The sequence below is a fragment of the Elephantulus edwardii genome, unplaced genomic scaffold (assembly GCF_000299155.1).
Source record: "Elephantulus edwardii isolate Elephantulus edwardi_28Jun2011 unplaced genomic scaffold, EleEdw1.0 scaffold00350, whole genome shotgun sequence".
NCBI classification, from domain to species: domain Eukaryota; kingdom Metazoa; phylum Chordata; class Mammalia; order Macroscelidea; family Macroscelididae; genus Elephantulus; species Elephantulus edwardii.
The window spans coordinates 792,884-806,972 of NW_006400100.1; the positions used below are offsets into that span (position 1 = coordinate 792,884).

General features: G+C 46.3%; 1 protein-coding gene and 1 pseudogene across 1 annotated transcript in view; both read right to left on the reverse strand.

Annotated features, from left to right (window-relative positions):
* Positions 1-830: 830 nt before the first annotated feature.
* LOC102854122 lies at positions 831-6,111 on the reverse strand (annotated as a pseudogene).
* Positions 6,112-6,429: 318 nt separating this feature from the next.
* Positions 6,430-14,089, reverse strand: part of LOC102854535 (mastin-like) — a 27,237-nt gene continuing 19,577 nt past the window's right edge. Inside the window, exon 4 of the mRNA XM_006901929.1 lies at positions 6,430-6,576. Within this exon, the coding sequence (XP_006901991.1) occupies positions 6,430-6,576 (147 nt within the window). The remainder of the gene's footprint in view (positions 6,577-14,089) is intronic.

Sequence of the window (14,089 nt, forward strand, 5' to 3'; positions counted from 1 at the left end):
GACAGTGAAGTGATCAACCCCTTGGGACACAGTGACATGGTGGCAGTCTCCCCATGCTCTTCTGTCTCAGTCCCCTCAGTTGTCACAAGTGACTTTAAGTGGCTTTCTAGCTAGATGTGGGGCAATTCTCTCTGCATAATTGTCCAGTAGCTTGGGCATGGGCTCCCCCTGCAGCTGGGCCTTAGGAGGACCTGACACCTTGCTTATCCTGGAGGGAAAGGCGTGTAGATATTAAGGCAGTGAAGAGGGGTGAGAGAATTCAGTGCAGAGTTCCAGTGGCCATTGCCAGTGGGGACTTGGGGGCCAGCAGCTCTGTGAAGAAGGATCACATCCCCAAGATGAGTGAGAAGGCCACAGCTGAGGGGCGCCTGAACCAGCATCTCGCCAGGCCCTTGTCACAGTCCCTGTGGCATCAATCCTGCTGAGACCACAGCTGCATGAGGAAGGGAGGTGCTGCAGAGGTGGGCCTTGCCAAGAGGCCATTCACTATGCAGGCCAAACGCACCTGGGTGGCGCGGTACCTGTGCACAGGTGTGTGGCACCTGCAGGAGGGCTTGGTGGGGACTAGGAAGGTGAGGTTGTGGGCTGCTGAGATGCAGTCCAAGGGACAGTGTGCGAACATGGGCAGCAGCATAAGCCAGGAGCAAGGGCCTGAGCGTCCCCTCATGGGGACATGTGGACACACAACTGGAGCCCTCTTGGAAAAGGGACTTGGCACCAATAAGTTAGCTGTCTGTTGACTATAGCAGGAAGCTGGCAGCCAGCCTCCATCTCAACGCCCCCTGGTGAAACAGCAGCTGGAGAACACTCATCACAGGCATCGCACGTGCTCACAGCGCCAGGAAGGCCAGGGCCCCAGCCCCGCTGTTGTGCTCGTCCGTGTGCTTCCTCTTGGCCTGTCGGTGGGGCCAACTGTTCTCTGGGGGCACTGGGGTGCAGCCCTGTAAACATGACTCTGTTGTTTGATGGCGGTTTGGCTTCCAGTCACTGCCTGGGCATGGTGCTGAGGTAGGTCGCAGTGGGCCACCAGTCCCACCTGAGCTGGTGGGACTGGTACTGCTGTTTATGGAGGAGTAGCCAGTGGTGGTAGTGTCCCTGGCTGGCCCCTGCTTGCTGTAGGCAGGGGGCTCAGGGCCTGGCATCTGTGGGGTCTGGGAGCTAGGCAAGGCTGTGAGCAGGTGCTGAGATGTCACCTCCTCTGGGCAGGGCTCCTCGTCACTGGATTCCTGGCAGCAGTGCTCCTCTGGGTTCAGGTACACCACGGTAACGTTGAGTATGCCGCTGGGGGCTGTCACATCGCCCTCCTTCTCACCCTTGCTCTCCTGGTCACCCTCATAGCCAGAGCAGTAGTTCAGGCTCCAGTCTAGGAAGCTGCTCAGCAGTGTCTCCTCCTGGCTGGAGAGCTCGGCCGTGGGGGTGGTCACAAAGCTGCCACGATCCTCCTGCACACTGTTCTCTCCTTTCCGTTTGGTCCTCCTTCCTGAGGGAGAGCTGAGGAAGGTGTGGATCTCCCCTGTGCTGAGAAAAGGTGTGGGTTCTGGGTCCTCCTGCTTCACACCCAGCAAAGTGCACAGCTGGCTGTAGCTAATCACCTCATCATGGCTGATGCTCTCGTAGCGCTTGTCCTTGAATCGTTGCTTCACGGCTGTCAGTGAGACCTGCCTGTAGTCTTTGGGGGCGTCATCATGGAAGCACTTTTTGTGAAGGCTCAGGGCACAAGGTACCAGGTCCTTGTGGGAGAAGCCGGTGAGGTCCCAAAGTCGAGGGGTCCAGGCTTGTGTCTGTCCATGCATCAGCTGGGCCAGGAGGAGGGCAGCAGCAGCCAGGAGGGCCGGGGAGTAGGCTGAGAGGCTGGTGTGGAGCAGGGAGAGCTCACAGAGCAGGCTGCACAGGTGCTGTGTTCTCCAAGCCACTGGGACCAGCTCCATCAGAACCTCCTTGTAGTCAACCACGGTGGGTATTCGGATCTTGCCCTCCAGGGCAGACACGATCTCCCCCATCATCCGCACCAGGTCCTCGTACTTGTACGTGTTGTCTGTGAGCCACACGGCCTCGCGGATGGTCAGGATTTCTCTGCTGATGAAGCGGGTGCAGATGACCATGCAGGCGATGCCTAGCAGCTGCAGCTGGTGCCTGGGTACAGGCCGCTGGCGCAGGTAGCGGTCCACACACTCCACGGTCAGGTGCAGGCACAAGCTGGTAAAGTCCTTCATGGTGACCACCCCCACGGCCGAGCTCTCCAGCCAGGAGGAGACACTGCTGAGCAGCTTCCTAGACTGGAAGAGCTGGCAGACAATCTCATTGCTAGCTTTCTCATCCAGGCCAAGCTGGTTCCCGTGGGCACAGGCTTTGGCCAAGGACAACTGTGCTTCCCAGCAGCCTTTGGCAGCGTAGTCCCTGAGTGTCCGGAAGCTGTGCAGGAACCTTCCAGGGTCAGACACCTCCATTCTCTGGTCTCGCTCCCAGAGCAGGTAGGGGCTGGGCAAACAGCCTTGGCGGGCAGATTCCTGGAATAGGGCGATGGCCTGCTGCTGCTTCTCTTCATCCTTGAAAAGACTCAGCACTCTCCCCAGACAGTGCAGGATGGAAGCTTGGTGAGCCCTCTGCAGCTGGCACTCAGCATGGAGGCTGCCGTGAACCACAGCCTTACAGCAGCTCCCGGAGGCTGACCAGGGCGGGCGGATGAAGAGCCAGATGAAGGGAGCGGCACCCGTGTTGAGGCGCTCGGCCAAGCTGAAGTAGTAGGAGGCCTTCAGCCCATTCACTTCCGCTCGGGCCTCATCGGACATGGACAGGCCTTCGTTGTAGAGGTAGGCTATGCCCAGCTTCACAGCAGCTTCAAAGTTCCCCTTCTCAGCAGCCCTTTCAAACAGCTCGAGGTTCTCTGGAGAAGGCCACAGCTCTTGGAAGCTGGCACAGGCCCACACACTTGCGTGATTGTCTATCAGGTACTTCAGGTGAGAATGTACAGCTCTGACTGAGAGGATGTCCCAACAGGAAGCCGCTTCAGGATGTGGAAGAGCACATCTTCAGGGAGACTCAAGATGGTTAGGTTTCGGGGTCTCTTTCTTATTCTCCTCTTCGTAGGGTAATAGAAGCACTTGGCACACCTACAGTGGACCACGAGCGCTCCCGCTTCCACTTCATCGGCACGACCCGACCATACCTCCCGGGACCCAGCGCCCCCTCACGGGTCATGTAGCCTGCCTCGGGGCCAGAGGCGCGGACAGGCGCGCGGGGACGGTCCCGGCGGCCCCGTGGACGACCCAAGCCCGCGCCGCCTGCACTCACCACCGCCGCTGCCCGAAGAACAGGTTTAAAAACAGGTTTAAAAAGAAAATGTTTAAGCAAAAAGCCATTGTCTACCAGGCTCTCCAATTACCAAGGAACCATGATGATTAAGAATAGCCTTTCATGCTCTCCAAGGAACCATGACCATAAAAAATAGCTGTGTGTAAGAAAATAATGTAAACTTTATTCTTACTCTTGTTGTTTTTCTGGCTGTTGATTAAGCCTCTAATTAGAATATTAATGTATCATGTTAAATGCAATATAAATGTAATATAAATGTATCATGTTAAATGCAATAAGCAAGGGAAGAAAGAAGAAGGGGAATTAGAATGACTCAGAGTTAAAATCATCAAGATCACTTGACGGTTTGTCTTGTGTTCTTTCATCGTCCCTTCGCCGAACTTCTACCCACCTTCGTGTTCCCTCTTCGAGACCCTAGACCTGAGGCTTATAAGCCCCTCCCGACTGGAGCAGCCCGCAGCACTTTTCCCCAGGTACAGTTATCTGAGACCCTAGCCCACTTCCCTATCTTGAAGGAAACATCTGTAAGCATCCCCTTCCCAAAGACTCTTGTAAGAAAATATAAAATCCCCCTCTAACTCTTAGTTGGGACTGGTCTTCTGCTTGAGAGCCAACCTGGAAGTTTCTCCTCAATAAACTTTCTTGCCCAGCACTAGGTTCTGTCCTTCCTCAGTGACCTTACAATACGGACTTCACCTGATGGTGTACAGATGATCAGATTGACTACATTTGTGGGAAAAAAAAATCATTGGAGAAGCTCAATAGCAACTGTGAAACTAAGTAATGTGCTGACTGAACAACAGACCATCAAGTTCAAACTGAAGCTAAATAAATGATAAATCAAATCCACAGGACCAAAGTTTGACTTCGAGTCTATCCCACCAGAAGTTAAAGACCATCTCAGGGACACACATTTTTTTTTTAATTTTATTATTATTAATTTTAATGAAAATTTGCAGAGACTTTGGATTTCCATTCATTCATTGTTGCACTTTTCACCCTGCCCCACCCCCAGTACACTCTTCTCTTTGAAAAGTAAAAGAAAAATTCTTTCATTGTTTTACAATCCCTGCCCCCAGGTCCACTCTACTATGCAGTCTTTGTTCTGGACTCCTGTCATGACAATAACACCTACTCACATATCCCCTTTAAACAGGTTTCTCCCTCATCTGTTTCAATGCAGTATACATTATTTATTCCATCTTTCTCAGTCTCCCCTCAACCCTGATGTCAGTCCTGTTTTACAACAGTGGTATTATGCAGTGTTTGTCCCTGTGTGACTGAGATATTTCTCTCAGCATAATGTCCTCCAGGGTCACTCCATCTTGAATAATATTGCATGAGTTCCTTGTTTTTCAATGCAGCATAGTATTCCATTGTGTGAATATACCACAGCTTCTCTATCCATTTGTTTGTTGATGGGCACTTAGGTTGTTTCCAACTCTTTGCTATTGTGAACAAAGCTGAAATAAACATGGGTGTGCATATATCTGCTTGGATATCAGTTATGGTCTCTTTGGGGTATATTCTCAGTAGTGGAATTGCTGGGTCAAATGGTATCTCTATTTGCAACTTTTTGAGAAAGCGCCATACTGCTTTCCACAGGGGTTGCACCATTTTACACTCCCACCAACAGTGAATCAGGGTTCCAGTTTCTCCACAACCTCGCCAGCATTTGTTGTTTGCTGTTCTGTTAAATTTTGCTATTCTGACTGGGGTGAGATGATATCTCATAGTTGTTTTAATTTGCATCTCTCTTAGAGCTAGGGATTTTGAACATTTCTGCATTGTTTACCTTTATCTTGTTATGGTGCTCAAGTATTTTATAAATTCTGGATATTAGTCCCTTATCTGGCATGTCATTACCAAGCACTTTTTCCCAGTCTGTAGCTTCCCTTTTTACCCTGTTGGAGAAGTTTTTGGATATACATAGGAATTTGATTCTTAGAATGTCCCATTCATCTATTTTATCTTCTCCTGGTTGTAGAACAGGGACAGGTTTGAAGCCTTGATCACTAGTGAGTTAAGGCCAGATCAGATATGGGAGGATATAAAGAATATCGTTCATGAAAAAGACAAAAAGTCACTGCAAAGACAGAGGAGAAAGACAAAACCAGGAATGATGTCAGAAAAGACTCTGAATATTGCACAAAAACGCAGAAAAGCCAAATCAAAGGGAAGGAATCAAGAAGTAAAGAACTGGACTTTGACGGGGCTTGTGATCGAGTGGGAGTGGAGCAGAGCGGCGTTGTTGCAGACTCTTTCCTCCTCCCCAGGGTCCGATTAGCGAGTTGATTAGGCCATTGGCCGTTAAGCTGAGACTTGTCTTTTATTTATGTCTGGGAAACGCCTGGCCTACATGAGTGATGTGGAGGAGAAGAACTTCGAGGGCAGAGAGTCTCGCTCTCAGCTGAAATCTCAAACAGGAACTCCTGCTCGTGTAAAATCGGAGAGCAGGTCAGGAACCAAACACTCTGAATCCCATTTTGGGTCAAGATCAAAATCCAGATCGAGATTTAGGAGACTTTCTTATAGACATTACACTCGATCCAGATCCCACTCTCACTTTCATAGGAGACGGTCTCGAAGTAGATCCCACACCCCAGAATATCGACGTAGGAGGAGCCAGAGTTACTTTCCGAAGTCTAACCGGAGAAGACATAGCAAATCCAGATCCCAACACTTGTCTTGGAGTGTTTGGCCTCAGTTTGTACACAACAGAGAGAGAAGGCCATGATTATCCGTAGAGAAGAAGATCACCTTCGTATCTGTCATGCCCACGATCATATTCTCTGTCATAGCAGGAATGTCGCCGTCTGCCACCACCTCCACCGTAAGCTGGCCTGCCCATGAGTGTGCCTGGTGTAGGTGTGTGTGCTCTCTCGGTAACAGAATAATCAACATGAATTCTTCTACCATCTAGTTCTGTGCCATTTGCCCTTCCCATAGCCTTTTCTGAGTCCTCTATTCTTTCAAAATAAACAAAGGCAAATAAACCCTTGAGACGTTCCAGTGCACTAAACATAAACCACACTGACACCACTCAAGGTTCCCTATGGAGAAAACACCTCACGAAGCTCTCTCTTTCGATCAGATGCAATAATGTGCTTGTTTCAGTCAGATGGTGGCAACCTGCTCTGTCCGGTTGGATAGTGCTCCATGCTGTCTCACTGAAGGTTCCGTTTTGGTGAATTTGCTCTTGTGGTGGCTCTCTGTTGGAGTTACTGTGAATTTGATGACCAACTCGTTCCCTGTGCTGCCAGCCTGGACTCAAGGTCTGGGATTTCAGAGCTCCTTGGCATCCCCCTCCTGCTTGTGTCCTTCATATTTTGGGGTGGACTGTGTGGCTGCAGCTGAGATGGGGCAGTAGAAGGTATGAGATTGTCTGGTGAGGGACTGGTAGAGGTCAGGTGCAATTGGGAATGTAGTGAGAGTTCTGCAGTGCCCACTGATGGGCCCTCTGACCTCGGGCCACCAAGGCCCCTAAGGGAAGCCACGGTTCCTGTCCATTCTCCACCTCATGGGGGGCTTACTCCTTTTCACTCTTGTGCTCAAGTTAAATGAGACTCAGAGAGATGAGCCAGGAGATGAGGGTTTTATCAAGGTGAGTGCCTGTTTACACCCTGCCTTCTGGACCAAATTCCTCACCCAGATCTTCCCTTTTGCCTATGGATGCCTACAGACCCTTGCTTGCCTGGGAGCCTCCATGCCTATGACCTTCAGTGAGTTCTGAGCCCTTCCAGTGGCTGCTTTGTCCTAGGTCCCCATCCCTCCCTCCTCCAGGTGTGTGCTAGCCTTAGGACCATCCTGGTACCAGAGTATTGGTTTGGATGTTCCTAAAATGAAGAATTGGGAAAGGGTTGAGTGGTGTTTAGTGATCCTGCGGCAGGGAAATCTGGATCCCTGATGACTCCCTGCTCTGTATCCTCCGCTCTTAACTCAGGGACCAAGTTTGTGGGCATCATGGGGGGAGGTCATGATGCTCCGTCTAGGAGGTGGGTCTGGCAGGTCAGCCTCTGAGTGCACAACCAGGATCTTGGAGTGTGGCAGCACGTGTGTGTGGGTTCCCTCATCCACCCCCAGTGGGTGCTGACAGCAGCTCACTGTTTCATCCCATGAGTGGCTGTCAAGTGTTTGTTTGGATAGGTGAGTAACATGTAGAGGGATGTTGTCAGAGGCCTGGCTAACTTGCAAGGCAAGACTAGCACTACATTTGTAAAACCAGCAGAATGGATTCCATCTTGGCTAGAACCATCTCAAACGGAAACCTAAATGAGATAATGTGATTACCCCTGCAGGTGTGTTTCAGAAACCTAAATGAGATAATGTGATTACCCCTGCAGGTGTGTTTTTTTTGAAACCTATATAAGCCTTTTCAGAGATAATAAAGAGAGGGACTCGTGATCAACAAGGAGGCTCTCTGCGTCTTCATTTAATCCTCGTCCCTTCTCTCAGTGGAACTGTTTTGATATATCGATATATTGGGGCAGGACCTCGATAGGATGTGGCAAGGGTGTGGTGACATCTCAGCAAGGGTTGGGGGCAGTGGTCTAGGTCTCTGGAAGACCAGTCAGAGGAGCTAGCCCCGTAATGACTCCTGCTTCAAGCTTTTGAGCTCGGTGCTCCCTCTCTTTCTCCCTAGAATAGAGTTGGAGCCAAGTACCTATCAAGTTCAGATAGGACAGCTGAAGCGCTATGATCACCAACAGTTGACAACATGACTGAGATCATCCAACATCCCAAGTCCAGTGTCAAACTGTCTGCCGCGCGTGGTACAGATATAGTCCCATTGAAGCTATAAACCTCCACCATGCTGACAGACATTTGGCACATCAGGGTCACAGCCACCACGAGTTACCTCTGTACAGCAAATCGACAGAGCAGTGCTATACCACCTGAGCCCATGCCATCCTCAGAATCATTACTATGACTGAGTCTTTTTTGCAGTCACCATGTTAATCTATCTCACACATTTGGAGATTTTCCTTTTTTGATGGCCCTTTACTTTTCAAAGCATGATGGATTTTTCCAGAGACTGATCTCTCCTGGTAACATGCTCAAAGTATATGAGAAGTCTTCCTATCCTTACCCTCATGGAGTATTTTAACTCTAATCCTTCCAAGATATATTTGTTTATGCCTTCCACTGTAATTTTCTAGTGCTGCTATAACAGAGATACCAGAAGTGGTGGCTTTGGTAAACAGAAATTTATTTTCTTAGAATTTATGATGCTAGAAGTCCAAATTTAATGTACTAGCTCTAGGGGAAAGCCAACTCTCTCTCCTGATTGCAGAAGAAGGTCCTTTTTTCCTACAGTGTCTGTTGAATTTGGCATTCCTTTGAGATCTCCATGAGTCCTGCTCTTCCTCTGTCAAGGGATAGTGTCAAGGAACACCAAGAAATCAAACAGTTCTGTCATGGAGAGGGTGAAACCAAGCTTCTACCTAGAGGCTAAGATTCTGAAGCTCTGTCTCACATACTTTGGGCATGTGGCCAAGTGGGACTGGTCCTTGGAGTGGAGGGACAGTGCAGGAGAGGAAGACCTTGGATGAGATGGATTGATCCAGTAACTAGGGCAATAGAGGTAGGTGTGTTGGAGTCAGTGAGACTGTCTCAGGACAGGGCAGTCTTCAGAGCTGTTGTACACCTGGTTGCTATGAGTTGGAGGCGACTGAAGGCCACATAACAACAAACAACATATCCCCTTGGGCTGCGTCCCTAAGCTGAATTTCCTGGCTGTGTCAACCGGGTTTGGCTCAGGCCTTTTACATTATCATTACCTGGAAGCCTGATGTCCTGAGGAGACTATGCCTTAGAAGTTTGAAGATTGTGACCTGACCAGTAACTTTAAATTTGTCTCCAAATATTAAAGTTGTTGAGAGAATGAAGAAAAAGGCTGATCTATCCTGAATTACAATATCAAGTTTATGGACTTATAGGGTAAAGCTTTGGATGTGTGTGTGTGTGTGTGTGTGTGTGTGTGTGTGTGTGCGCGCGCGCGCGTGTGTGTGACTTGCTTCTCTGAACACTATCCCCAAGTGGAAGGCAGGAATTTTTATGGTTCTGGAAAAGGCTTTGGGCCTCCAAGGCCACCTAGCAGATATTACGTAGAGTAAGCATAAGTTACATATAGAAAGCATAAGCAGCTAGCAGCTATCAAGAGCACAAACAGCGTCAAAAAAGCCAGTTCCTCCACAGAGTCAATTGGTAAAGAAAGAACAGGACAATCTGTGGTACCTCTAGAGGCTGCATCTCACCCTAGAGTGGTGGTGTTCCCAGGCTAGCTGTAATGCACCCTGGGTTCTGCTAAGACATAGATAGCTTGGGGGTCAGTTGGATAATATCCACCATTAGCTTTTTATGATTAATATTTTTCTGGCAGCACAGAGTCCACAGTGGATAGGATAGGACATCAAGAGGGGATGACAGCAGGGAGTATGGGCTCAGTAGAGGGATAGGACTCTCCTTGTAAGGCTCAAGGGCCCGTGGTTTGGGAAGGGCCATATCTATCCACTTCCTCACCTCTCCGGAAGGGGTGAGATCAGTCACATGACATGCTCCTAGCACATCTAGTGGGAGTGTAAACTGGAGGATAATTCAATCCCAGTGGTTTTGGAAGCTCATGTACACCACCAGGGCATGCTGAGTGAATTTTGGGTCAGATAAAGTAACTTGATGCTATCAAGTCAGCTAAGTGGACGATCTTCCTGTCTAAAGCCCATGTGAGTATCCAAAGTTCAGTGACTTCAACATTTGATTTTTATCCTGATAGTGTAAGAATATTCCTTAGGGTGAAGTTCCTTCACCTTGACCTGGTCTTTGGGGGGAAGATAGGTGTCCTCACTTCCCCAGGTAAGAGGCTCCTATCCTAGAAAGTGTGTTCTGTTTCCTTAAGAAGAGTTGTTGTTATATATATTCTGTGGAGTCAGAATCATCTAATAGCTGATCCTTCAGCAGGTTTTCAGAGGCAGTAAATAGCACAGGAGGAGACTGATCATATTCCTTCCATGGAATAGCTAGTGGATTTGGGTGTCTTTGGGCTGGCAGTACAACTCCTTACCACTAGGCCACCAGACCTCTGGTTTGAGAACAAAATATAGAGTCTATAATCAACTACTCAAGTTCTAATCCAACACCAACTGCTCAGAGAGGCCATGGTGGAGACAGAAATTTAAATTACCCTTACCTGTTGAGTCCTCAAAGAGCTGATGGTGTGGTGCATTGCTGTCTCAATCTGCTAATGACCTTTAATGATCTACAGCCTTGGAAACCCAATAGAGGTCATCACTAAGAGTAGATTTTGACTTAGTGGCAGTGGATTTGGTTTTTGGTTTTGATTCAGTCCCCTGATTGGAAAAATAGAAAGCGAAAGAGAGGAAAACTCTCAACAAGACGAATTAACACAATGAATGCAGAATTGGTCTCAAATATAACAATCATTGTAAGGGTGGTGGAAGTCTGGGTAGACTTCATGTTGCTTTATATGATATCTCTGTGATTTCAGCCAACTTGTACCTAACAGTATGTTGTTCTTAGGTGCTATTACATTGACTATGACTCATAGTGACTCTATGAACAATGGATTGAAACCTTGACCTATTCTTTGCCATCCTAATGATCTCGACCATGCTCAAGGCCATTGTTGTAGTCACTAACAACAACATACAAATAACTTAAGTCTTATAAATATATTGCTGTTGTTGTCATGTGCCATCTAATCAACTGTGACTCGTAGTGACCTTATGCACAATAGTTCTGAACCCTGCCCTATGCTGAGTCAATCTCATTGTCTCCAACACAACAAACTCCATTACCCTGGTTACTGAGTCAGTTAATCTTATCCAGGGTCTTCCTCTCCTGCACTGTCCCTCTACCCTTCCTAGGATGATGTCCTCCAAGAATGAGTTCTTCCTGGGAAAATGCCCAAAGAGTGTGAGAAGGAGCTTCAAAATCCTTGTCTCCAAGGAGCAACTTAGTTTCACCTTCTCCAAGACAGATCTGTTTGTTCTCTTGGCAGTTAATGGTATGTTCAATACTCTTCTCCAACACAACTCAAAGGCATTGATTTTTCTGTTATCCTTAGTCATTGTCCAGCTCTCTGATGCATAGCAAGTAATTGCAAAGACCATGGCCTGGGTGAGGTGCACCTTAGGTTACAGCTTGGCATCACTGCCCCCCTTCAGCATTCTGGAGAGGTCCCTGATAGCAGATTTTCCTAAGGTAAATAACAACAACATTAACAACAACAACAACAACAACAACAACAACAACAACAACAACAAATAACCTCTACGCCTTTCCTTAAAATGCAGGAAATGAGGGAGAGAACTGTTTAAAAGGGACATATGAATGGGTATTCTTGTCATTACTGAAGTCCAGACTGAAGGCTGCATAGTGGAGTGGACTTGGTGGGGAGGGATTGCATAATAATGAAAGAGTTTTTCTTTCTTTTTAAGGAGAGGTGTGAATTGGGAGGAGGGGGTGGATAGGGAGAAAAATGCAACAATGAATGACTGGAAACCCTAAGTCTCTGTAAACTTTCATTAAAATTAATGAAAAAAGAAAATATTTACGTGACAAAAAATGCTCGTCTGAAATGTATTTTTTTAAAAAAATGTATTTATTTTCTTTCCGTTGTGTTTCTTAAGATCATTCCCAAACGTTGTTGTTGTTGTTATATGCTGTCAAGTCACTTGTGACTTATAGTGATCCCTGTGTACAATAGCTCTGAACCCTGCTCTATCCTGAGCCAATTTAATTGTCTCTGACACATCAATCACATTACATCAGTCACTGAATCAATCCATCTCGTCTGACATTTTCCTCTCTAGCACTGTCCTTTCACTCTTCCAAGCATGATGTCCTTTCCAAGGACTGTTTCTTCCTGACAACATGCCCAAACACAGAGTATCAAAATCTTTGATTCCAAGGAGAAATTTAGTTTCACTCTCTCTAGGACAGACCTGTTTGTTCCTTTGGAAGTCCATGGTATATTGAGTACTCTTCTCTAGTACCACAGCTCAAAGGCATAGATTATTCTTCTGTCACCCTTAGTCATTATCCAGCTCTTTGATGCATAGCAAGTAATTGTGAAGACCATGGCCTCAATCAGGCATGCCTTAGTCTGTAGACTGATACTGAGTATATACTACTTATATATTTGCAGGAGTGGCTTCTACTTCCTAAACAACATGCCTCCGGAAGCTCTATGAACTTTGATAAATGTTGATAGTTGTTGAGAGGCTTTAGGCCTTTTGTTCATAGGGTCACTATGAGGAGTGCTTGACTCGAAGACAATCAACAAAAACAAACAACACAATATATAAGAATAGATGTGATATATTGAACACTAATGGCAGAAGGCTAAAGGTGACATCATGGACATCAGAAAAGAAAAAAAAATCATTAAAACCATAGAAAAGAAAGAAAAGTCCAAAATAGATATCAGAAGATACTCTGAAAATTGCTCCTGAACAGAGAGAAACTAAAGGGAAAGGAAAAAAAATGATGATAGAGCTGAGCAGATGGTTTAAAACTCTGAGACCCATAATTTGATGGGTGGAGGGAGGGGTGGGTAGAGGAAAGGGGAAAGATTTGGTGTGATAAAAAATGTATACGAACTAGCTAAGTAAACCAGTATAAAATAAAATTTTTATTTAAAAAAAGAAATTTTTTTTACACGGTTCTTTTTTTTAATTAAATTTTATTAGTTTTAATGAACATTTACAGGGATTTTGGGTTTTCTTTCCTTCATTGCTGCACCATTCTCTCTACCCTTCTCCCCAGTTTGTTCTTCTTCCCCCGGCATCCGAATGTCTGTTTTAATTGTCCAATTGCCACAGTGCTTGTCAAAGTCAGTTCTGATTCATCTCCTTTGTCGGTGTGTCCTTTGCCATTCCCTATCACTCCTCCCTGAGAGAGACTTCACCCTGATTCATAAGGAAAAGGGGATGGCGTATTCTCTTAGCTACTTCCTGCTGAAAAGGGACGCTGTGGGTTTCAGGGTGTAAAAAAATAACTTTTAATAGAGAATGAAATTATTTAAAAAAAACTCACCACCACCACCACCAACACAACAACAACAACAAAAAACCAAAACAACCCACAACAACAACAACGAAGAGTTCTGTGATCCTGTGTGGCCCCCACCCTTACTCTCCGACCACCTGCCCCCTCCCCTTCCCTCTTTGAATTGCCATATACATCTTACTAGTTATCCTTCTGTTTTTATAATAATGGTCATATGCAGTGAATAAGTTTTTAATGTAGATGAATTTTATTATAAATGATGTTTTTGGGGGGGCTAGTGCCTTCCTACAGTACTTTGCCCATTTGTTTACTTTCAAGTTTTGCTTTTCTGTGGTAAAGCATCTACCTGGACTTGTTTTTTAATATTTACCTCAATGTTTTTCTTTTAACTGGTGAGGGTCTTTATTACAATGACAAATTGTACTCAGACTGGCCTCTATCTTCTTAATTTTAGTATTTTAAATTTATAGTTCAAGTATTGTTGTGTGTATTTTCCTTGTTTTCTTAACTTTCTTCTAGAATGATGTATTTATGTAACCTCAATAAGATAAAAATTTTATCTGCCTCTCACCTTTCCTGGTCTTTCCTTTTACCCAAATTAACTGTGCTGATATAATTAAGACTGTTTTTTTCTATAATTATATTTTATTAACTTTCGTAAACATTTACAGAGATTTTGGGTTTCCATTCATTCACCGCTGCACCATTCTCTCTACCCTCCTCCCAGTTTGTTCTTGTCCAAATGCCA